Raw genomic sequence first — 26728 nt, forward strand, 5'->3', positions numbered from 1 at the left:
TCCTCCACCACATCGAGGATATCCTGCTTGATTATTCCCCAACATGCTTTAAAGAAGTCAACATTAAAACCATCCGGACCTGGTGCCTTCCCATTTTGCATTTCTTTGATGACTTCGCTGACCTCCTCTTCATTCACAGGCCTGTTTAGATTATAATTGTCTTCTCTTGTCACAAGCTTAGGAATGTGCTTTGTAAAGTCATTGATGAATTGTGATCTGTCTAAGAGAGGTTCCTCTACTATGCCTTGGAAATGTTGAACCAGCGCAACTTCTATTTCTTTGTGGGTATTGAGTTGATTTCCTTGAGAATCTTTGATTTTTGAGATCCTGTTATGAGACCTGTGATCCATGGTAGATTTGTGAAAAAACCTTGTGTTCCTTTCACCTTCTTTTAACCATTGTACCCTTGATTTCTGTTTCCAGAATATTTCCTCTTGTTTGCATAATTCTTCCCATTCCTGTTGATGGTAGTCAACTTGTTCCTTTCTTCCCCCGCTGAAGCCATCTGTAATGAGGATCTGGTTAATTTCATGTAGCTTCTGTTCAACCACTTTTTTGGCTTCAAAAATGTTGCCAAACTCATTCTTATTCCAATCTTTAAGCCTGATTTTGATATGTTTCAATCTTTTATGCAGGAGGAACATTTTAGTGCCCTGAACTTGCATATCCTCTGTCCACCATTTTTCAATATTGCTGATAAAGTCTGGATGGGTGAGCCAAATGTTTTCAAACCTGAAAGGTCTGTTTCTTGGAGTTCCTATAAAGGACGCTTCAAGTTGAACAGGCCAATGATCCGAGCCACCAAAAGGGAGTATCATCGCTGACAAGTCAAGGCCTGTTAGGATAAGGTCCTCCGAGATAATAAATCTGTCTAGTTTTGAGGCCACCTAAGACTCTCCTCCCCTTTTGTTATTCCAGGTAAAGATGCCATTACTTGTCTTTGTGTCTACTAGCCTCATATTGTTTATAAAATTCTGAAATGCTATGGAGTCTCTGCCTAGTGATCTGGTTCCACCTTTTTTTTCTGACAGGGACTTGATCATATTAAAGTCCCCTCCCAAAATCCAGGGGATGCCCGAATGTCTGTCTCTTAGATCCTCCAGTGAAGTAAGAAGCCTTAGTTTATCTTCAGGCTTCTGTGGACCATAAACATTTGTGATTAAATAAACTTCCTTGTCCCCCAAAGGTTGAATAACCACTGATAAATAGTTCCTAGATGCTTCAGCATCTAGGATTCCTAGTTTCTGAGGGTTCCAAAGTGTGAGAATTCCTCCTGCTGTTTTGTCTGCTTTAACTTCTAGATATTCATATTTAGTCAGCCATTTGCTGTGTATTTCTCTTATTTTTTCTACTGAACATTTTGTTTCTTAGATGAAAATCATATCTGGTTTTTCTTCTTTCATTCTATTGCTAAGATTCCTTTGTTTCCTTTTACTCCCTAGACCCCTAATATTCCATGTTGTGAGCTTCATTAAGAAAGATTTGTAAATGAGTAACTGGTTAGGTCTTTCATCTTACCTGAATTGATCATGAGTTTTCCACACTCTATCAGCAACTCGTTTTGTTTTTTCCTACCTCTTTTCCTGCCTGGGTTCCTAGGAGCTAGTCCCGATGTTGCCTTCATTGTTTTCACCCCTTCGTTGTCCTGACTATCATGGTTTCTTTTGACTCCCGAACCTTTTGCCTGAGTTCTCCATAGGAACAACTATTGCACTCTATTGAACTCCTCTTGTGGTAGCGAATCCATTCCTTTGGTGGTTCCTTGCTCCAGGAACTTTTCCAGATCTAGATGCTCCCTATCAAGAATATCCTGCAGTTCATGATCCTCTGTTCCCACCTTGCTCGGGGTCATCTCTTGGTCCCTATCAAGTTCCATAGTGTTCAACAGATCCTCCTTTTGTTGGTTGTTGTCATGTGTGTCCTCCATGCTCTCTTCCTTTTCCTTCTCCACAGGGTTATCCTCCAGAGTCTGATTTGCTTTATCGTGCTCCTCTTCTTCTTCTAGTACCTTGTACCTATTCTGACTTGGCTGCTTTTCCTCGTTGATTTTCTTTTGGTACTTTCTCCCTCCTTTACCTTTGTTTCCCACTTTGTTAAAGCTTTCAGTTTCTTTCCCTGAGGTAGCTTTAGTTCTGCTTTCCATTTTGTTTAAGGGGCAATCCCTGAATAGATGCCCATGTTCATGGCATTTGCGGCATCTGAAAGGAACATGCTCATAGTCCACCGCTTGTACCCATTCTTCATCAAAAACTTCCAGAATTACTTCATCTTGTAGAGCTCCACAGAGGTCCATCTCTACGCATATACGGGCAAAGGAGGTGTACTTTCCCCGCCCAGTGGCCTCTAACATTTTTACAAAATGCCTTAGTTTATTTGCTGTTGCTTTTAATGATTCTGGCTGCCAATAATCCAGTGGTAAGGAGTAGAGTCTTACCCAAACTGGGACCAAAGTGAATGTCTTGCGCTCCGGGACAAAATTCATCACCCAAGGCCGCATATAGAGGCCTGCAGCAGCATAGAAGTAGGGCCCTCCTTCAAACACCCTGTCTTTATCCTCAATGTTAGTAAAAACTACAGTGAAGAAACCCTTTGATCCAAGGTGCAGATCTATATCCCCCTTAGGTTTCCAATGATTCTTTATCCATGCCTGTAAAGCCTTCTCCGTTGGCCATAACCCCATGAATTTACAAATGACTGCGTAAGTCGCCATGTGTTCCCTATGCGCCTATAGCGCTGGATCACTTAACACCACTCTGGGTGTGATGGTTGCCCTAGGCTTACACGGTCCAGTTCGATTTCTGGTGTCTGCATTCTGATTTTCTCCTTCTATTCGTTTTTCTCTTCTGACTTCTTCCTGCATATTTTCCTGCCCCTGTGTACCTCTGTTGTTCTGTTTCCCTCCTCCTAAAATTTCGGTTTCAGCCTCTAGAGGTTTCTTGAATCGATTGGAGACTGCCTGACTGTAGGAGGGAGTGGAACTCCCCCCCTCTCGCCTCTCCATGGTGCCCAACGCTTAACTTCTGCTGCAAACCCTAGCTCTTTCCCCCCGCTTCCCCCGCGATATGACTCCTTTCTCAACCTTAAAAACCACAACAAATTTTTCCAGAATTGTATATTTGTACTATCTCTCTCTCTCTGCTAAATTATTGAGGATTATCGAAGAATTGATCAAAGGGCTTCCCCACATTGGGGTTTGTCCCTGGCTCGTTGCCACATCTGGTGTCTCTTGTCTTGGCTTGTCTTTTGTCGATTTATTTATGTTCTATCAACGTTTTACTTTATGTTAATGTGATTGCTAAACAGTGAAACTGACATTGGGCTAATAAGAAGAAATTGAAGTAAATTGCATTGAGCATAGACCATACCATAACTTAACACTTTTCCATTGAAACATTCAACTTTCAAATTTAGGCATTAAAGAAAGGGGTGTTGGATATTAGCTTTATTCCATGGAGATGAGATTTGGTGTGGACTTCATTAAAGTGTAAAAAAAAAAATCTTTATTTTATGGAAGCAATCAAACAATTATCAAGGATTCATGATGATGATGATGATGATGATGGTTAACGTCCACTGAGACCAAACTTTGGTCTATCGGACCGAAAGAAACGAATTATTTAGTTTGATTTAAGATTTTATTCCTATGCTCAAAAAGCTTGGAGAGAAGCCTCCCGAGCTCATTGTAATTTTGACAACGTAAAAGGCTAGGAAGATCAGTATTGCAACAAAGATTTTGAAACTGAGATCTAATGTGGTTGTAGGTGGGGCACTCTAAGAGGAAGTGATTTTCATGCCCTCATGATGTTAAAAAGGAGAAAGGACAGGGGATATAAGAAGAATATCGTTGATAAGATCATCCAACATCTTTTAAAGCAACACTCTCCAAGAATGAAATATGACAGCCCTGTGTGGATAAAGAAAAGAGGTATATGAGTTCATTTCTGGGACTCAATTTGCATGAGGACATGTAAAGATCTCAATGTGGGGGAGATGTAGGGCTTGTGAAAATTCGGCTAACCCTGAATCCTATCACAGCAATTGATGTTATTTCTTCTATTTGTTAATTTAATTAAACAAATTATTTGTTGTGTGCTACGGCAAATATCGAAACAAATACACTACAACCTTCACAAAACAAATACTGGAGAAGAAACAAAAACACTGGAAGAAATAGATGCACACACACAAAATACGCCGTAATTTTTGGACTAAGTCTCCGGAAAAACCCAACTCAGGAAAACCGATGCAGCAGCTGAGGGTTTTAATATTATGCAGTAGTGAAAATCTGAATACAAACTATGGATGCCTAAACTGGCTATCCAAACAGAGGAAAACTAGAAAAAATAACTAGTGAGGAAAATTCCTCACTCCACAGGCGATCCGACACTAACCTCAGCTCGAAACTAAGCCGTCCCTTGCTACCTCTGCGCAGTCTCTGCGTCAGCCTACGTAGTCACTGCATCCCTCTAGCTTGGAACTGCATCACCTCTCACTGTCTCGTCAGCTGTTGTCTGGGAAATTGATTCTCCCGGCCTCTGGAACCTCTATCCAACTTCTGGCACTGAGTCTCGACTTCTCCCCAGCAAAACAGAAATCTCCTCTAGAGGGCTCTGCGCTACCTCTGTGTTGCCTCTCTGTGGCGATCACTACCTCTCTGCAATGTACTCGCCGAAACTGGAAAAGCTTCCTCCTCCCTCACTATCTCTACTCCTCTTTCACTGCTTCGAACTCACTAAATCACCTCCGATAACTGAATGCTGCTACTTTGGAGATCGATTTTCCAGCAAAATCGAATGCTCAATTGATTTGGTATGTCGTCTCCAAGCCCCATCGACTTCTTCTTATAATCCTCTGTTGAGACTTCTACGACCACGATTAAATCTTAATCGATGGCTAGGATTAACTAGAAATCAATCCATGTACTTTTCTAGAACATTTTCACCATGACTTAATTAATTTTGATTAATTAATTATATTGCTTAAGTTTAGACTTAGGAAATATTAAAAACTGACTAATAAATCTAATTAAGTCGTCCCTAGGTGGAATTTCCAGAAACAATTTCTGGGTATTGGAGAATACATGTATTCTAGTCTCTCCACCAAATATCGTGGCTAGAACACATCCGATGCTACAAAACTAACAATCCCTCTTAGTGAGGAATGTGTTCTACTGCTGCAACCTACTGAAACAACACTCTATCTTTGCATCATCCCCTGTCACATTGCTGATGTCTAGCTGATGCCGCCCACCAACCACTGCGCAACTTTGATATGTGCTGCATCTGCACTGCTGCTGGCCCTGCTAAACTGCTTCCAACACTGCATCTGCATTGCAGCTCCCTCTCCATCTACTGTTGCTGCAACTGCAACAACTGCAACTGAAAAACATCCAAAATACTGAATCCACTGTGATTAGTATAATGCATCTGCCTCTGGAGTCTCTGACTGCTGCTAGTCTTTGCGTTGTCACTGAAGCCTCTACGCTGCTGCCGACTCTGCTTTGTGCCAACGACGCTGCTGCCAACTCTGCACTGCATTGCCCAGTATTTGACTGCTACTAGCCACTGCATCTGTCACTCTGGCATCTGACTGCACCGTCTGCCATTGATCCATCCTGCTACAGAATACTGTGGGCCCCTGCAGCATGGTATTGATCCATGAGCTGGACTCCTCAAGGACCTTGCCCATCTGGCAAACTGGAGTCTCATACTCCACCTCCTCCTGGATTTGGGGCCCCATTATCTCCTTTTGAGCCTTGTCCCTTACTAGGACCTTTCTTCGCTTTGCAACCCGCACTAGAGAATTAACACTTCCTCTAGTACCCGTCTCCGACAACTGGAAGTCGATCTGCTCCCAAATCTACATTATGGCTAACTCACACAACCACATCTGGAAATCTCGTATGGCCATCTCTGCAAAGTGTTGAAATTTCTAAGTCTGACACGTTAGAAATCCCTACTGCATTATCTGGTTTATTTCTCCTACTTGTTTATTCCACTAACAAGTTATTTATAAATATAAATATCGAAAATAAACACAAACGCAACCTTAACTCATATACAGATCAACAACTGAAACACTGAGACAAACACACAAGGGACATCGTTATTTTTGAACAATTGTCCCTGGAAAAACCCAATGCGGGAAAATCGGTTTAGCAGTTCTGAGGGTTTTATTATTATGCAGATTCTTGAGTACAACTAGGGTGCCAGAAATGGCTCACCCAACAGAGATTGTTACACAGCATTAATACCTCTTCTCAGAGACAAATATTCAGCTAGTCTGCCCCATGAAAATCCTTCCGACGCTTCCTCTTGGCTCTAAGTCAGCCCTGCTAGCTTCAACTCAGCGCTTGAAGCCTCTGTGTTAGCTTTCTAGCTCTCTGCGTTAGCTCTTTGGCCCTTTGCATCATGCACGTAGGCCCTCAGCCTCTACGCAGTCCCCAACTACCTCTGCGTAGTTTCTGCTGCATCTACGTCAGCCTCTTCAGTCACTGCGCTGACCCTCTGGCACTATCTCTGCCTCTCTGCTATGTACTCACTGCCCCTCGCTGCAACAGATCACTAGTTCGAATTTTCTCAGCAAGCCCCGCTCTAGAAAATCAAACTGACTAATCAATCTTGGTGTATCTCCAACTGACCCTCAAGCCTCCTCTTATACTTTTCCTGTTGAGTCTTCAACGGTCGAGATTAAGTCTCTAATCAACGACTAAGATTAGATTTGGCTTGATCCATGTCATTTAGAACATTCTCACCCAGTTTTATATTAATACCCATTAATATTTTAATTTTCCTAAGTTTAGACTTAAGAACCCTGTTAAAAATATTAATTATTTTAATATCTCTCCAACAGGGTGGAATTTCCCCGAACCATTTCTAGGTCTTGGAGATCTTATGTGCGTTAGCCTCCACCAATTTTCATGGCTAGAGCACATCCGATGCTATCACAAATTAACACTCCCTCTTAGCGAGGAATGTGCTCTAGTAATGCTCCACTACTGAACATCACACTGATCCTTCTGCACTGGTACCTGTGCTGATGCTTAGCCTGCTGCCTCACATCATTTGCACTGCTGCTTCCTGTACTGTTGCCCATGACACTGCCACTGCCACTGCTACATCTGTACTGCAACTCCCTCTCAATATGTTGCCCATGCTGCCCCTAGCATTGCCATTGCTAACTGCTGCACTGCAACTCAGTTACCGAGAAGTAACTGATCTACCCAAATACTGACATCCTGGTTAGTCTGGATGCCTCATGGAACTGAAGCTGCCTCTGTTGCTATCCTATGCTCCCTCTGCTGCCACTGCGCTGCTGCATACACCTCTGTGCCTCTCGCACTGTTGCAACCTCCACTGCGCTGCCTCAGATTCCTGCACTCAAGCATTGCCTTGCTGCTCCACTACACATTGCTCCACCTGACCTCTGTCATCTTGCTACTGTCGTTAAGGGCTCCCATAGCCGGATATGAGTTTGGGCACCTCAAGGATCCTGCCCCTAGTATGTAGTCCTCCTGATTACAACTCAATGTATCCCCACCTCTTCTCTAGAGGTGCATGAGCACTCATGGCACAGTCGTCGTTAGTCTCGACTTCTTTCTCCGCCTTAGCTAGAGCTGCCTTGGAGTCGGAAGCCTCTCCCTTGTTCTTCTTCCTGGGACATTGGGATGCATAATGTCCCAACTCCCCACAATGGAAGCACTTCACCTTGGAGATATCCTTCTTCTTCCTCTTCCCTTGCTGTCCCGCAGATGCTAGAGCCGCATCCTCCTCCTCCTCTTTCTTGATTCGACCTCCTTTGCCACTACTCCCCACCTTGGTCAACCGTTTGATCTCTTCTTGGCGAAGAGCTGCCCACATCTCTTCCCATCCTGGAAGAATAGCTCTACCCAAAATGCCTTGGACAAATGTCTCCCACTCCTCGGAGACTGCATTCAGGGCGGTCCTCACCATGAACTCCGGATCCGGTGTAGACCCTATGGAAGTAAGTTGGTCACGAATCTCTTGCAATCTGAGGAGGAATAGATCTATCTGCTCCCCCTTCTGCATCTGATACGACCACAGCTGATTCTCCAATAGCATCTTCCGTTGCACGGAAGTGCCCTGATACAAGGTCGTCAAAGTATCCCACATCTCCTTTACTGTGTTCTTTTCAGCAATATGTGGTACGACATGATCCTTGACCCCGTAAAGGATGATGCACTTTTCCCTCGCCATTGCATCCTCATATTTCTCATTGTCAGCTGGGTCGACTGGGATAGCCACAGTTCTCAAGGCAAAGCCCTTGATGCGGCGTCGATCCAGGACTGCCAGGATCCTGACCTTCCAGATGACAAAGTTGGAAGCCCCGTCCAACTTGTTCTGATCCCTTAGTCCGTTCACTGCCATCTCTGCTCTTCTTCTGGACTCCCTCTGAGTTTCGACTTCCCTCCTTGAAATCTCCCTCTAAGTACTGATTTCCCTGCTAGAAATCTTCCCGCCAAATGTCAAACCGCTCCTCTCCAATCCTCCTTGCAACTGCAACTCGGATCTGGATTTCTTGGCTAGAAATCCATCAAGGCAGCAATTCCCTCTACCTTGGTTCTATCCCGTTAGGTACTGTTCTGCTTCGACAGAACCAACACCCCACCAGCTTCCCAACCACAATCTGCCCACAACTCCCTAGGCCCCGGAAACTGAGCCTTCCAGCGCTGCACAATCCTGGCAAAGGCTGAATTGCTCCTCTGGCCAACTGCTCCAATCCTACCTGGTTGAGTAGGTTGATGTGGCTCTTCATGAATCTCTTCTGCCTCTCTCTGCCTCTACGTTGGCCCTCCTTTGGCGCGAAATGATGACGCAGGTCCTCTGCGTCACTTCTTCTTGACTGCCTTCTGCTTAGGAGCAGCGCTGTCTCTCGGGACAACTGCTACTGCTGCAAATTTCCGATATCGCTAATGCCTTCAGTCCTCCTGTGATCTGCAACGCTCTGATACCATGTTGAAATTTCTAAGTCTGACACGTTAGAAATCCCTACTGCATTATCTGGTTTATTTCTTCGACTTGTTTATTCTACTAACAAGTTATTTATAAATATAAACACCGAAAATAAACACAAATGTAGCCTTAACTCATATACAGATCAACAACTAAAATACTGAGACAAACACACAAGGGACACCGTTATTTTTGGACAATCGTCCCCGGAAAAACCCAATGCAGGAAAACCGGTGCAACAGTTCTGAGGGTTTTATTATTATGCAGATTCTTGAGTAAAACTAGGGTACCAGAAATGGCTCACCCAACAGAGATTGTTACACGACAGTAATACCTCTTCTCGGAGACAGATATTCAGCTAGTCTGCCCCATGAAAATCCTGCCAACGCTTCCTCTTGGCTCTACGTCAGCCCTGCTAGCTTCAACTCAACTCCTGAAGCCTCTGCGTCAGCTTTCTAGCTCTCTACATCACCCACGCAAGCCCCTCAACCTTTGCGTAGTCCCCAACTGCCTCTGCGTAGCTCTAGTTGCCTCTGCGTCAACCTCTTCGGTCATTGCGCTGACGCTATGGCACTATGTATGCGTCTCTGCTATGTACTCACTGCCCCTCGCTGCAACATATCACTAGTTTGAATTGTCTAAGCAAGCCTTGCTCCAGAAAATCGAACTAACTGATCAATATTGGTGTATCTCCAACTGACCCTCAAGCCTCCTCTTATACTTTTCTTGTTGAGTCTTCAATGATCGAGATTAAGTCTCTAATCAATGACTAAGATTAGATTTGGCTTGATCCATGTCATTTAGAACATTCTCACTCAGTTTTATATTAATACCCATTAATATTTTAATTTTCCTAAGTTTAGACTTAGGAACTCCATTAAAAATATTAATTATTTTAATATCTCTCCAACCGGGTGGAATTTCCCCAAACCATTTCTGGGTCTTGGAGATCTTATGTGCCTTAGTCTCTCCACCAATTTTCATGGCTAGAGCACATCCGATGCTATCACAAATCAACACAAAGTTGCAAAATCCGTGAAACTCAAAAGTTAGGAAAATAAACTTGAAAATCTCCCTCTTTCCCACTGCTCGGCTGTTGGATCTGTTACTTGCACTCCTTTCTGGAGTGAGAAGATCTGCTCACAACTACTGTGTGAAAATTTCTGAATCTAACAAACCAGAAATTCTACTACAATAAACTGATTTGCATTACCTACTTGTGTTCTTTAGTTTAACAAGTTATTTTTAGAAATATTCAGAAAATATTAATGCAAATAGACTGCAGCCTACACCAATATACAAATCAAGTATTGAAAAATAAATGAGATAATCACACAAAGGACACACTTATTTTTGGACTAAACGTCCCCGAAAAACTCCAAAGCGGGAAAACCGGTGCAGTAGCTCTAAGGGTTTCTATTATTAAGCAGTAGTTTTGAATACAAATGCTGGTTGCCCTCCTTGCAAACCAGTGATAGAGAAATACAATGGCGGAAAACCTAAGTGAGTTTTACCTCACTTCACCCAGTAGATTCCGGTAGCAAGCCTGGCTAGCCTTGGCTACAATTGTGCTGCCCCTTCGCAGTAATTGCATGGGCCTGCGTGGAGCTCTCTGAGGCTCTGCGTTAGCGCTTCTACCCACTGCGTCAGCTTTCCTCGCTGTTCTGGCAATTCCCTGGCAGTTTCGACTTTCTGCGTGGAAGGGAGCTTTCTCCTCTGCGCTGGCCCTTTTGGCTCTGCGTCAAGGCTACGTGGGCCCAGACTGGCCCAACGTCAGCTCCTCCTGGCTATTGCGCTGCCTCCACAAACTTCTCTCCACCTCTCTGTCAGTATTCTCGAACAATCCCTGCCCTTCAGTTGCAAGATCTCCCCAATCGATTTTCCTCCTGAGAACTTCTCACCTCAGAAAATCGATTTCCTCAATCTCTCTATGTGTGTTCTCCAACTAACCCCAAGCCTTCCTTTATACTTTTCCTGTTGAGAAATCAACGGTCGTGATCTAATCTCTAATCAACGACTAAGATTAAATTAGACTTGATCCTCGTCTCTTAGAAGCTTCTCACCCATATTTTTATTAATACCCATTAATATTTTAATTTTCCTAAGTTTAGACTTAGGAACCCCATTAAAAATATTAATTATTTTAATAAAATACAATCCTGGTGGGTTTCACCCAACGATTTCTGGGTCTTGGAGATCTCATGTGTTCTAGCCCCTCCACAAAATTTCGGAGCTAGAGCACATCCGATGCTACCCAAAAAATCAACACTCCCTCTTAGCGAGGAATGTGCTCTAGCAATACTTCCCAGCAGAAGTATCACACTGATCCACGACATCGGTCCTCTGCGCTGCTGATGCTTGGCCTGCTGCCCTTCATCCACTGTGCTGCTGCAATCTGTAGTGCTGCCAATAACACTGTCACTGTCACTGTCACTGCTGCATTTGTACTGCAACTCCCTCTCAATATGCTGCATCATGCTGCCCATAGCACTGCCACTGCTAACTGCTGCACTGCAACTTAGTTGCTGAGAAGTAAGCAACTGAAAAGCCACCCAAAAGCTGACATGCTGGTCAGTCTGGATGCCTCTTGACGCTGAAGCTACCTCTGCTGCTAATCTGTGCTGACCCTCTGATGCTACTGCGTTGCTGTTGTATCTGCTCTGTGCCTCCCGCACTGCTGCAACACTCCACTACGCTGCTTCAGACTTTGGCACTCTAGCTCTGCCACTGTCGCTCCATCATCCCTCACACCAACTAACTCTCGTCATTTTGCTACTGTCATTAAGGGCTCCCGTAGCCGTATGTGATCCAAGAGTTTGGGCACCTCAAGGATCCTGCCCCTTTTTCATGTAGTCCTCCCGACTATAGCTCAATATCGCCCCACCTCTTCTCTAAAGGTGCATGAGCACTCATGGCGCAATCCTCATCGTCCTCCTTGTCAGCTTGCATTGGAGCAGCCTTTGAGTCAGACTTCTCTTCTTTGCCCTTTTTCCGAGGGCACTGTGTGGTGAAATGATCCATTTCTCCACATTTGAAGCATCTGACTTTTGATATGTCCTTTTTCTTTCTCTTTAGCTGCCCTTGCTGTCCTGTTGATGTGAGAGCCACATCCTCCTCTTCCTTCTTCTTGACTCTGATCCCTTTGTTGCTGCTTCCCGCCTTGGTCAACCGTCTGATCTCTCCCTGTTGAAGAGCTGCCACATCTCCTCCCAACTCGGACGAGAAGCTCTGCCCAAGATGCTTTGGACAAAGGTTTCCCAATCTTCACTGACTGCATTTAGGGTAGTCCTAACTATGAATTGAGGATCTGGTGTAGCCCCTACGGAAGTTAGCTAGTCACGGATTGTTTGCAACCTGAGAAGGAAGGGATCGATTTCTTCTCCCTTCTGCATCTGAAACTGTCTTAGCTGACTCTCAAGCAACATTTTTCGCTAAACGAAAGTTCTCTCGTACAATGTGGTCAAGGCCTCGCACATTTCCCTTGTTGTGTCCTTCTCAGCAATATGTGGGATCACATGATCTTTGACTTCGTCCAAGATCATGCACTTTGCTTTTGCCTGAGCCTCCTCGTACTTCTTGAGAGGATTAGCATCAACCGGAACAACAACTGTTCTCAAGGCACAATCCTTGATGTGATTTTTATACAAAACTGCTAGGACTCTGGCCTTCCAGATGACGAAGTTGGATGCTCCATCCAACCTGTCCTAATCCCTCAGTCCGTTAACGACCATCTCTGCTCAAATGAATGTCGAACTGGTTCTCCTCTCCCTCTTTTGTTGCTGCTCCAACAAAACTCGGATCTGGATTTCTTTGGCGCTGGAAATCCTCTAAGGAACAAGCTCCCTCTGAATTTTGATTTCCTTCACGGAAATCTTGCTGCCAACCATTGTCAAACCATCCCTCTCTGATATCTCTTTGCTGCTGCTCAGCACCGGATCTAGATTTCTTGGCAAGAAATCTTCTGAGGAACTGATTCCCTCTACTTTGCTTCTGCCCCACTAGGTACTGTTCTGCACCAACAAAATCAACACCCCACCAGCAACTCTAGATAAAATTTGTGCTACACCTCTAGCCACGACAATTGGAGAAACAAGACTCAACGGTCTCCGCGCTGGCCTAGTAACCACTGCGCTGCCCTCTGCAGCAACAACGTCAGCCAATCAGGCTGTCGCAGACTCTGCGTGAGCCTCCCTTGGTGACTGCGTCACCCTTCCTTTGCTCTCTTGGCCTGAAACTACGCTGTCTCTCGGGACAATTGTCTTCACGCACAGATTTTCCTCTGTCCTTTCGCTGATGGCTTCAGTCCTCCTTGATCTACAATCGCTCTGATACCATGTGAAAATTTCTGAATCTAACAAACCAGAAATCCTACTACAGTAAACTGATTTGCATTACCTACTTGTGTTCTTCAGTTTAACAAGTTATTTTCAGAAAATATTAATGCAAATACACTACAGCCTACACCATTACATAGATCAAGTATTAAAAAATAAATGAGACAATCACACAAAGGACACACTTATTTTTGGACTAAACGTCCTTGGAAAAACCTCATGCGGGAAAACCGGTGCAACAGCTTTGAGGGTTTTCTATTATTAAGCAGTAGTTCTGAATACAAACGCTGGTTGCCCTCCCGACAAACCAGTGACAGAGAAATACAATGGCGGAAAACTTGAGTGAGTTTTACCTCACTTCACCTGGCAGATTCTCGCTGATCCGGCAGCAAAACTGGCTAGCCCCGGTTACAACTGCACTGCCCCATTAAAAATATATATTTTAATAAAATACAATCCGGCTGGAATTTCACCAAACGATTTATGGGTCTTGGAGATCTCGTGTTCTAGCCCCTCCACAAAATTTCGGAGCTAGAGCACATCCGATGCTACCCAAAAAATCAACATATTGCCAATCTGTAACTGGAAAAAATTAGATCTCTAAAACTCGAGATCCCCTGAGAGAAATTTTCCCTCTGCTGTGTGCTCTTCTTCCACCCGCTGCTAGCTCTGGTCTAGCAAGATGCTGCAAAACTACTGTGTCCAACTAGAGATCTACTTTGCAAGGAAAATCCTGGTTGCTCTCTCTGCCTGTGTTAATCCTCGAATTGGAGAAATCCGATTTCTCTATTGCTCTCTTAGAGAAATCGATTTTTCCTCAAGAAATTGACCCTCCTGGCCAAGAAACTGTGCTGCCTTTGAGGGTTTCGAACTGCTACTTACACAGAGCTACGAAATTCCTCTTCCCTCCTACCACTAAGCTCTCTGGCTTACAATTTGTGCTCTGGTATCATGTGAAAAGTCGGCTAACCCCGAATTCTATTACAACAACTGATGTTATTTCTTCTATTTGTTAATTTAAACAAATTATTTGCTGTGTGCTACGACAAATATTGAAACAAATACACTGCAACTTCACAAAACAAATACTACAGAAGCAATAAAAACATTGGAAGAAATAGATGCACACACATAAAATACACCGTTATTTTTGGACTAAGTCTCCGAAAAAACCCAACTCAAGAAAACCGGTGCAATAGTTGAGGGTTTTAATATTATGCAGTAGTGAAAGTTTGAGTACAAACAATGGATGTCCACACTGGCTATCCAAACAGAGGAAAACCAACAAAAATAACTAGTGAGGAAAATTCCTCACTCCACAAGCGATCCGACATCGACTTCAGCTCGAAACTCAGTCGTTCCTTGCTACCTCTGCGCAGTCTCTGCATCAACCTACGTAGTTACTATGTCCCTCTAGCTCGGAACTGCATCACCTCTCACTGTCTCGTTAGCTGCTGTCTGGGAAACTGATTCTCCTGGCCTCTGGAACCTCTATCCAGCTTTTGGCACTGAGTCTCGACTTCTCCCCAGCGAAACGGAAATCTCCTCTAGAGGGCTTTGCGCTACCTCTGCATTACCTCTTTGTGGCAATCACTGCCTCTTTGCAATGTACTCGCCGGAACTAGAAAAGCTTCCTCCGACCTCACTATCTCTGCCCCTCTCTCACTGCTTCGATCTCACTGAATCACCTCCGGCGACTAAACGCTGCTACTCTGGAGATTGATTTCCTAGCAAAATCGAATGCTCAACTGATTTGGTGTGTCTTCTCCAAGCCCCATCGGCTTCTTCTTATAATCCTCCGTCGGGACTTCAACGACCTCGATTGAATCTTAGTTGATGGCTAGGATTAAGTAGAAATCGATCCATGTACTCAACATTTTCACCATGACTTAATTAATTATGATTAATTAATCATATTTCCTAGTTAGACTTAGGAAATATTAAAAACTAACTAATAAGTCTAATTAAGTCGTCTCTAGGTGGAATTTCCAGAAACGATTTCTGGGTATTGGAGAATACATGTATTCTAGTCTCTCAACCAAATATCGTGGCTAGAACACATCGAATGCTACAAAAACTAACAGGGCCACAGATTTGTCATCATCCTCAATTGTCTTTGTCATTCATTAAGCCATTACTCCCAACTATCCATTGCACCATTTCACTTACTTGCCACCATTTTTACCATAATTCTTCATGATGTGCCTCTATATGTCTAATTGGTTAATTAACATCGTTTTCCTTTATTTTTAATAGATTAAGAAGAATTATGCATGGTTTACTAATGATAGTTTGGCCAATTCAAGTTTCTGCAGTTTAGTCAAGTTTCCGTAGCTATCTCCATGGTTGAGGTAGTAGCACCACTCTAGAAGGAAAATTGACACTTGGACTTGGTTTCTAGAAGCTCCAATATGGATTTATGTTGGTCAAAGTCCACCCAGCTCACACGTGTGAACCTCCAGCAAGAAATCAAAGGAAATACGCAGCATTTTTGACCAGTCAACTTCAAACGCGTTTTTTGAGCAAATGAAAACGAATTTCGGAAAACGAAAACATGGGTTTTTTTCAGCACGGGCCCAATTATGTTCTTTATGAGCGATTTCCTCAAATTCGTTATCATTTGGGAGATTTTCCAGGTTCTTTGGAGCCGTATTTTGTAGATTATGTGGATAAACGGTTTTCCAATTCACCATTCAATGCACAATCACCAAAAAGATTGGAACGAGCTGTTCTTTAGTAAATTCGTGGCAAGGAGATCATTCTTATCATATCTGGGCAGATCTTTGATCCAAGGATCCATCAAATAAGATTGGATTTTATTTTCAAAACTGATCTCATGACCAAAACTCAAGCAAGAAAATTTTGAGTTTGTTAATTGCCTCAAAACTCTATAAATTGCAGTCTCTTTGATGAGAGGAGAGATTAGATGTCAATGATGAATATTAACTTGTAATTGTTGCTGCTATTTGAAGAAGAAGAACTCTGTTTTTTTTAGTGAATGTAATCTCTGATATGGCGCAACTCTGAATGAAATTGGTGATTTAAATCAAGTGATCTGAGTTCATAATTCCTCACACTCACCAGGAGGGCCCCCTGTGGAGTTGTGAGATAGTATAGTTGTCATTTTAATTTAATTCGTTTCAGTTATTTCTTCGATTTAGTTTTCAATCTCTTTAGATATTTGAATTCTCTGCTTTCAATATAGTTTGCTTACTTGTTTTCTGTCTGTTACAGGTTGAGTGCTCAATATAAACTTTAAAATCCAAAAACACTTTCCTTGAAGTATTTGCTTTCATTTTCATTCTTGTTCTAGTCATCATTTTGATAGATATGGTTGGTTCTTGATAGAATATGCACATTAGTAATCTTTGCATGCTCTTGCACTTGAAATTTTGTCAACAGATCATTGTTTTTCACTGCTTTCTATAATAGTTTTCAATTTCATGTTTTTAGAATAGTCGTGCTTTCAATTTGATAGTTATATTTCATTTCAGTTATGCATAAATATTGAAATCTAATCTCCTAGCACAGACAGTGTAGTGTACTCACATACCCGGATTGACATATAAATGCAAGTAATTTAACAGTCAATTAAATTACCCAACAATGCTCATGAATTGAGACAATACCAAAGAACATAAATTTTCAAAAATAGCTGCATGCCAATGAAGTTGTCCTTGAAGTTGCGGTGACTGCTGATCTTGAACTCCCATAAAATGTGCTTCAAGATCCCTGAGTGGTTGCAACAGAGGTGTAGGTCATCTGTCAACTTGCTTTTGGCAAGGCGGGCTTTGGATGGCAACCCTTGGTAAACAACTTCTCACACAAAATCTCAGAGCTTGTAGCTAAGTCAGAGTAGCCAAACACTGCAACTGCTGGATCCACCTAACCACAAGGTCATAAGATGTCCACCTAGCATTCAATACAAGAAATTAGAGTGTGCTTTTGATGCAGAAGAGAGTAAAGTTTCTTGATATCATATTGCTGAAGTGGCTTCCCAAATCTCCATTCCCAGTCTCTCCAAGAAACATATGTTCATATGTTATCATTGAAATCTATCAGCTACTGCACAGAGGAATTCTCCAATAGCAATTTGATCTGGTTGTTCAGAGTGTGTTTGTAACCCCTATTGGCTTGTAGAAAGTAAATGTAGTTCCCCTGCATTTTCAACTAAATATTGTGGTGGTATCTTTATTCAAAATAATGGAGATCAACAGCTTTTAACAATGGAATAACGTGATTATATTTGTAAAATTTTGATCTTCTGATTGCTTTTACCTGTTTCAACTTGGAATTTTATGTTGCTTTTCCGAATCAATGAGATTTGAGTCTTCACTTCATTTATTTTCTTCTTTTCCTAACTCTATACCCAATGAAAAAGGCACTGAATTGATAGGATCAATCATTGTATTAAGGTGATATCTTTGTTTGATATTATAAGAGAGGAAATCTGCCATTTGTAGGGCATAGAATTTGCAATCTGCAATCTATTTTTGTTGATCCATAGTCTTACTAAGTTGAAATATGAAATTTATTGCAGAATTTTGGCCATTTGGTTATCCACCAACAGAGTATCAAGTCAGATTCGAGTTATTTTGGCTTGCTGATTTATTTTTTTCAAATTTGATTGGACTAGGGATACCCCCTTGGTGTTGGCAAACACCAATTCTGAAGTAACAGGAGCAAATGAGTGACTGATCCTGTGTTATTTTGCTCTCCACCTGAAGAAGAGGTTTGGGTTATATCACATAATAATAAATATGTCAGTGGGCTGTGTATGCAATTTGCTACTAACAAAAAAGGAAGGGAAATAGAGAAAGCAATATGCAGGATATTGGCTTACGAAGACATTCTTGACCTTTATAAGATACTGTTGCTGTGACAAGTTAAATGATAATTTACATCAATTTATATGTTTGTTTGAGATTGTCTTTTATTATTTATTTTCCAGGTTTTACAACTATATATAAGGACATGTTTGCCTATAGCATTTTTTTTTTTTAATATTTACTTTAATGAGGTCATATCACATAACCATCGAAATTATAATGCAACATTCTTTGGCTGATTGCAGTTTTTGTATTATAGAGGGACCTGAAACAGTACGAGACTTTGCAAAAATGCAATTGCAAGAGATTCAAGATAATATTAGAAGTCGCCGTAACAAAATTTTCCTTCATATGGAAGAGGTAATCTTTTTATGATATGAATCACTTTAATGTCTTTATGTTAATGACTATAGAAGGAGTGTTTCACCCAAACTTATCTAGATGAAAAAAGTGTGTCAACATTTGGAAGTTATGCTTCCTTTCCTCTAATGCATTGGATAACTTCTCTGGAGCAAATATGGATGTTCTGTTCTGAAATCAAGTGGTAATCAAGCTGCATTTTATATTTCATACATCATATTAAAGAACAAGAAATTCATTATTTATAGAGGCATTGTGATGGTTTGAAACATTTTTTGAAGTGGATATTGTGTATAATGTTAGTTCTCGGGGTTATTTTGAAAGTGTTTACACCATGTTTGGGGTGCTTCATGAGATTTGGGGTGCATGGTGTTTGATCAGCAATTGAACATTTTGTGATAGATTTTCACATGGAAGTGTTGAATATGGCAGCCTTGGTCAAAATTTCCATTGGCAAATTAATAAAGTCAATCCACATTTACAAGTTTGACAAGTCAGCCTAAGGAACTTTAAGTCGGCTCCACCAAGAGAAATTGCCCCTCCCAAACCACATATAAATAGACCTAATGATGGAGCTCATTTGACACATCACATCCTTATCAAATCAAGTTCGATATGATCTTAGATTACAGGACACACTTAACAAGTGCGAAGGAGAGAGAGAATTAATACCTGCATTGACTTTTCTGTTTTGGGACTGCATTGACCAATGTTGTCTCTCTTTGACTTGGGCTGTTTGGATCTGATTTGACTGAGTTCTTTTCTGAGGTTGGAGACCAAGCTTGTAAGGAGACTTGGATTGGTTTGACTTGTTGTCGCCCAAATTGTACACCTTATGCGATAACGCTCAGGGTAGGCGCTGTCACTCTGATCCCTGCCCACTTCGTTCTGGTTATCTCCTAAGCAAGCTAAGGGGGGTAGTCCCTGTTACCCATATCCGTGGGTGGTATCCATAAGATTTTTTTTTTTCTCCTAGATGGCCCTAAGCCAACAACCAACAACCCCTTGTAGCCACTAGATAGCTCTATGTGCCACTATTTCTACCACCTGAGCCAACCATGTGGTCCCCTCGCTCACCTGTTATGATCGTATGTTTGAAGGTGGGCCTCCCAACCCCGAAGGTATGGCTTTTCATTGGTGTAGTTGAGTGATTTTGTTTACTTATCATGGACACTTTTGGGCATGGATTGGTGGGGGGATTCGGCGGAAAGAGTGGGCTAGGTCTGTACTTGTATCCTCTCCCCGATTTAGTGGCTAGCCATGTATCTTAGTTCGGTGGGATCTCCTTTATTGGCTACTAGCTTTAGGGGTGACACTACAAGGGAAATGCCGATTTTGGTTGCACGGTCCCGCTTCCTAGCACCTGCTCATTTTGTTAAAATTGGCAACTAGGCCAAACTCCACTTTGGACAGCTCATATGATGGAGATGATATTTTAATTGGATTTCTCTTTACGAGAGGTGTAGGATTGATCTAAAGATCATCTCATTCTGACAAGTACAAATGGAATTATGAATTTATTTCTTCTATGGACAAATTGTCAAGGTTGCCCAAAAGTCAAATGTAGGCTCATAAAGGCCAACCGATGTGTCTCTTCAGTGTCAACGTTGTGTATATATAGAGGATTCATTTTCCTCATTTGGTCACTAATCATCAGACATCTTTCTCTCTCTTCATCTGATTGGGTCGTACGAATTTCATGCAACCTGTTCTTCTCCACACACGTGAAGAGTTGATTGGATATTTCTGTTCTCTGCGTTGACTGAGTTGCAGCCAGCTTTGACCAGTGTTGACCGGACAATGTTTGACTTCATTTGACTGCGATTTTTGTGGGAGAATTTTTGTTTGGGCAAGACGCATATTCTGGCATAGAAACTGATATTTTTTGGGCAGTTTGACCAGCGTTGACTGCAAACCTTTGACCATAGAAGTTGACTGTGCGTTGACCAGATTTTTCAAGACTGTTTTGCGCTGATTTTGGACTATCTTTGGAGGCCGAGTTGACTAGGTTTGACTGAGCTGAATTGGAGGAGAATTTCTGCAGGTTTGACCAGCATTGAGTTTCTGGTTAGGGCATCTTGTTCACTGTAGTTTGACTGGACAGTTTTGACAGTGTTTGGGCAAGTAAATTTTGTATATTGTACTCTCTCTCTCTGCTGAACATTTGAAGAATAATAAGAAGATTTGATTAAAGGGTTTTCCCCACATTGGGGTTTTTTCCCTTGCATCCGCCAAACACTGTGTCCTCTTGTCTTGGCTTGTCTTTTGCTTATTGTTTATGTTCTATCTGCATTTACTATCAATGTTAATGTGATTGCTAATCTGGAAATTGATATTGGGCTAATAAGAAAAATTGAAGTAAATTGCTCTTAAGCATAGAACATACCATTGTTATCTAAAATTAACATGGTATCAGAGCTGAGGTGAAGACAAAGCCCAAGCAAGAGTGAGAAGAACAATCACTGAGATTTGTTGACAAGGACAAGATTCAATGGCCTCCTCATCTTACTTCAAATCTGATGACAAGCTCAATGATAAGTCTGATTATCATGCATGGAATATGTCTCTTGACTTGACTTTGGAAGAGCATGATGCTATGGACTATGTGCAGGGAAAGATTATTGAACCTCCTTCTAATGCACCGACTGCCACTAAGACAAAGTACAAGAAAGGTGAAGTCAAAGCTAAGAAGATCATCAGGGATTCTATTCATAAGCATTTAGTTGCTTACATCTCCGATTTGGGCACATCTAAGGAGATGTATGACAAGTTGGTTAGCATGTTTAAAGCTAGCAATGCAAACCAAGTCCTCTTTCTCAAGAACAAGCTGAGTTGGGAATGTTACTCTTCAATTGAATCAAGGTAACACCATTCATCTACAAAAAGTACTATATGTACCCGATCTAAAGAAAAACCTAGTATCTATTTCGGCGATGGAGGACAAAGGATTCAAGGTGGCATTCATTGATGGAAAGATACGTGTTTGGAAAAGAAATTTCAAAGAAGCATTTACTCTTGGATTTAGGGTTGACAACCTATATCAAGTGTTGAAGTTCTAAGTTTACTTACTTAGAAACCCTCCATGCATTTTATCTGATTTATTCCTACCTACTTGTTATCTTCCTTAACAAGTTATTTACAATGTAAATACTAAAAATAAACACTAGTGCATGCTCAACATATTACAGATCAACAACTAAAAGAAACAAGAACAAACACACCACATGACACCATTATTTTTGGACTAATGTCTCCGGAAAAACCCAATGTGGGAAAACGGGTGCAGCTATCTGAGGGTTTTCTTATTAAACAATATCAGAGTACAATCTGGGTGCCGAAACTAGCCTACCCAACAGAGAATTTCCTTAGCAGTAATAGCTCTCGGTTTCTGACAAATCTACTGGCTGAAACCTCGGATAATCCTTCCAGCAGCTACTCCGCACCAATCTGCCCCAGAAACCCCAATGTCTACCCAATCTTGACTGTGTCAGCCTCTCCTAGCCCAATGCTGGCACTACATCAGCCTATCTTGGCACTGCAACTCAGTTACTGAGAAGTAAGTAACTGATCTCCCAACTGACCTCCCTGTTGGGCTAAAAACACCCACTGATGCTGAAGCTCCCTCTGCTGCTGACAAGTGCTCCCTCTCTCTGACCTCTGCGCTGCTACAACAACTCCTTGCATCTTGCACCGTTGCACACCTCTCTGTGCCTTGTTGCACTAGTGCAACACTCTTGTGCCTCTCGCATTGCTACAGCCTGCTAGCTCTACGCTGTCTCGGGACTCTTGCACTGTAGCTCTCTCTGCCGCTCCATCCGCATCCGTCTCTACCCGCTCAGCCAGTCCTGCTACTCTTCGTCGGGGCTCCCATAGCAAGGTCTAATCCAAGAGGCTGGGTACCTCAAGGATCTTGCCCCTCATCACCTGTAGTCTGCTTGACTACAACTCGATGTCTCCCCACTTCCGCTCAAGTGGTGCGTGTGCACTCATGGCACTATCATCGTTTGTCAAAACTTCCTTCTCTGCCCGTGCTGGCGCTGCCTTGGTCTCGGAAGACTCTCCATTACTCTTCCTCCTTGGACACTGGGTCGCGTGGTGACCTAGCTCCCCACAGTGGAAGCACTTGATCTTGGAGAGATCTTTCTTCTTCCGCTTTTCCTGCTTTCCCTCAGATGTTAGGGCCACATCCTCCTCCTTCTGCTTGACCTTGATCCCTTTGCTGCTGCTACCTGTCTTCGACTGCCGTTTGATCTCTTCCTAGTGAAGAGTTGCCCACATCTCGTCCCAAGGTGGGAGAGTCCCTCTGCCTAGGATACTCTGGACAAATACTTCCCAATCTTCTATGACAACATTCAGGGCTGTCCTCACCATAAGCTCCTGTTCCGGTGTCGCTCCTATAGCAGTCAATTGGTCTTGGATCTCATTCAGTCCTTCGAGGAAGGTTTCAATCGATTGACCCTTCTTCATTTGATACGACTTCATTTGGTTCTCGAGCAACATTCTTCTCTGCACAAAGGTATGCTGGTATAGCTTCTTGAGAGCCTCCCACATCTCAAATGCCGTTTCCTTCTCGGCTATATGTGGTACCACATGATCCTTGACCCCGTCAAGGATAATGCACTTGGCCCTCACCATCGCCTCTTCGTACCTGTCATTATCATTTGGGTCGATTGGGACAGCTATTACCTTCAAGGCGAAGTTCCTGACACGATTCCTGTCAAGCACTGATAAGATTCTGGCCTTCCAGACTTCGATGCTCCATCCAGTCTATCCTGGTCTCTTACCCCGTGTAGTGCCATGATGCTCCTCTACTTCCCTCCTGGAAGTTCTCTGTTTGACTCCTCTGAGTCTCTACTTCTCGTCTGGAATTTCTCTTCTGGACTCCCTTTGAGTCCTGATTTCCCTCCTAGAAATCCTTCTGCCGCTTGTCGAGATGCCCCCTACTCTGATCGACTTGTGCAGCTGCACTTCGGATCCGGGTTCCTTGGCTATAAACCCTCATTAACAACTCCTCTGGCCCTGCTTCTCCTAGACCCCAGCAACTGCCTCTCTGTGAACTGCGTTAGCCCCTCTCTACCTCACACTAGCTCTATGTCACCCCGGATTGGTTTGCGTCAACCCTGAGATGCACTGCATCAGCCCTCTGGCCCTCTGCGTCAGCAACGCTGGCCTTTTTGGGGCTTTGCGCTGCTCTCGACTTCCTCTGCGGGGCCCTGGCTGGCTTTGCATCGCACTCCTTGGCTTTTGCATTGCTAGAAACAACTTCTGTCACCTCGGGACAACTATTTTCTGCCGCTATTGCGCCGTTCAGCTGATGTCTTTTAGTCCTCCTGTGATCTACAATCACGCTCTGATACCGTGTTGAAGTTTCTAAGTTTACTTAGTTAGAAACCCTCCATGCACTTTATCTGATTTATTCCTACCTACTTGTTATCTTCCTTAACAAGTTATTTACAATGTAAATACTGAAAATAAACACTAGTGCATGCTCAACATATTACAGATCAACAATTAAAAGAAACAAGAACAAACACACCACATGACACCATTATTTTTGGACTAATGTCCCCGGAAAAACCCAATGTGGGAAAACCGGTGCAGCTATCTGAGGGTTTTCTTATTAAGCAATATCAGAGTACAATCTGGGTGCCGAAACTGGTCTACCCAACAGAGAATTTCCTTAGCAGTAATAGCTCTCGGTTTCTGACAAATCTGCTGGCTGAAACCCCGGATAATCCTTCCAGCAGCTACTTAGCACCAATCTGCCCTAGAAATCCCAACGTCTGCCCAATCTGGACTACGTCAGCCTCTCCTAGCCCAGTACTGGCACTGCGCCAACCTATCTTGGCCTGTGTCAGCCCCAGGAGACCCTGCGTCAACTCTTTGAGCCTCTGCGTCAGCTACGCTGGCCCCTTTGGTGCTCTGCGTAGCACTTAGCTGCCTCTGCGTGAGCACTGGCTGCTCCTGCGTCTCTCTCTCTGGCTACTCTGTTGCTATCTCGACACTATCTCTGCCTCTCTGTTTCTCTGTACTCAATGCCCCTCGGCTGCTCTCCCGATCACTGATTCTATCTCTCTTTGCAAACCCCGCTCTAGAGAATAGAATGACTGATCACTCTGGGGTCTCCTCCAAGTGACCCTCAAGCCTCCTCTTATACTTTTCCTGTTGACATCTCAACGACCGAGATTAAGTCCCTAATCAACGATTAAGATTAGATCTAGCTTGATCCATGTCTTTTGGACCACTCTAACACAGATTCATATTAATACACATTAATATTTTATTTTTCCAAAGTTTAGACTTAGGGATTCCATTAAAAATATTAATTATTTTAATATCTCCTGATCTGTTTACAATCTGCCCAAACCTTTTCTGGGTATTAGAGATCTCATGTGCCCCAACCTTTCCACCAAATTTCGTGGCTAGGGCACATCCGATGCTACCCCAAATCAACATCAAGTTGGAGGAAATCCATTGGGAGCTATGTCTTGCGACACATGTCTTCAATCCGAATTATAGCACCGAAGGTTTGCTCATCTACATTATAAGGCTTTACTTGATGCAAGAAAGATGGTGACAGGTATGCCCAAATTTAAAGTAGAACATGAAGGTGTTTGTCAGGGATGTGTCGAAGGAAAACATACAAGGGGACCATTCCCCTCAAGTGATAGCAAGACTACCGACATTTTGCAACTGGTTCATTCTGATTTATCTGGTATGTTGCCCGTGACATCTTTGGGAAGATATTTATATTATGCTATCTTTGTGGATGACTTCTTTCGCAAAACTCAGATTTATTTCTTGAAGAAGAATGACAAAGTGTTCACATGGTTCTGCTCTTTCAAAGCCTTGGTTGAAAATCAAACAGGGAAGAAGATCAAAATATTGAGGACTGATAATGGAACCACGTATGAATCAAATGAGTTCAATGACTATTGTAGAGAAACTGGCATTAAGAGGGAGACTACTACCGCATTTACTCTTGAGCAAAATGGAGTTGCTGAAAGGAAGAATTGTTGTACTATAGAATCCACTCGTGCCATGCTTCATGATCAAGGCCTTCTGAAGTTCCTATGGGGAGACGTTGCCAACACTACCGTATATATTCAAAATAGATGCCCTCATCAAGCATTGGACTCCAAAACTCCCGAAGAAGTTTTCATCGACAAGAAACCTGGTGTTTCTCACTTTAGAATTTTTGGTAGCCCCGTGTATTTTCATGCGCTGAAAGAGAAGAGAAGCAAATTGGATGCGTCTGGGAAGAAAGGAACATTTGTGGGCTACGATGAAACTTCAAAGGCATATAGAATCTATGTGCCTGGTCAAATAGAAGTGGAGATAAGTCATGATGTCACATTCGATGAAGATGCTGCTCTTGGGAAGATTAGGAACCTTCCTATTCCAAGGAAGGACAAAGAAACATATACATGAAATCAATTAAATTATTAGCCTATTTTTAAATATTTCCCAAGTTTAAACTTGTTGGGTTGTGTTATATTCTTTCCATGACTAGCCCACGTAGTTAACTGGGGGGTTAGAAGGGGGGCGGGGCCCCCCCTTTGTTGCGCCGATTGCGTAGCGGAGGGAGTCACAGGGGGTTTGAGGGGTGCAGGTAAACCCACTCTATGGGGTCTGGGGCAGCGCCCCGAATTTTTTTGGTTTTGAACCCTATATTAGGTTGGGCGGACCTACCTATGGTTTTGTGCATATTTTTCGCACATGGTTTTAGAGGCGATGGTTTTCGGTCCATGGTATTGGATGCTTTGGCATGTATAAATATGTATTGTAACAATGAAAGGAATATAATGAAAAATCAAGCTGGTAGTCCCGGTTTTGGGATCCAGGGGAAAATCTCTGTGTATATGTGTTTTATATGTTATTCTCTCGCATTGTTTATTTTCTGTGTTTTAGAATTCGTATGCAGGTAATTTTTGTACGGGGTTAAAACCTACATTTGGTATCAAAGCTATTTTGGCTTCAAGGAGATGCCTTTGTTGCTGAGGGGTTTCGCTCGAGCCTGTGGTAGACCCCGTTCAGTGGGAGATCTGCGGGATCGATTCTGGTGGTGAAAGAAGATGGCGAGCAGTGGAAAGATAGAGATCGAAAAATTTAATGGTCAGAGTTTTGAGTTGTGGAAACTCAAGATGGAGGACCTGTTGGTGGATAAAGATCAATGGATCACGGTAGATCCGGGTACTAAACTAACGGGAGTGTCTGATGAAGAATGGAAGAA

At 42.8% G+C, this 26728-nt stretch overlaps 1 protein-coding gene across 1 annotated transcript in view; it reads left to right on the forward strand.

The window, feature by feature from the left end:
• The window catches only part of LOC149267635 (protein ORANGE, chloroplastic-like), a 440170-nt gene that overhangs the window by 15724 nt on the left and 397718 nt on the right, over positions 1–26728 (forward strand). The window contains exon 2 of the mRNA XM_089433757.1: positions 18381–18495. Coding sequence (XP_089289883.1) covers positions 18381–18495 — 115 coding nt within the window. The remainder of the gene's footprint in view (positions 1–18380; positions 18496–26728) is intronic.

This window comes from Pinus tabuliformis, chromosome 6 (genome assembly GCF_031772625.1).
Source record: "Pinus tabuliformis cultivar Carrire ecotype Pingquan chromosome 6, CPIR1, whole genome shotgun sequence".
In the NCBI taxonomy this organism is placed as follows: Eukaryota; Viridiplantae; Streptophyta; class Pinopsida; order Pinales; family Pinaceae; genus Pinus; species Pinus tabuliformis.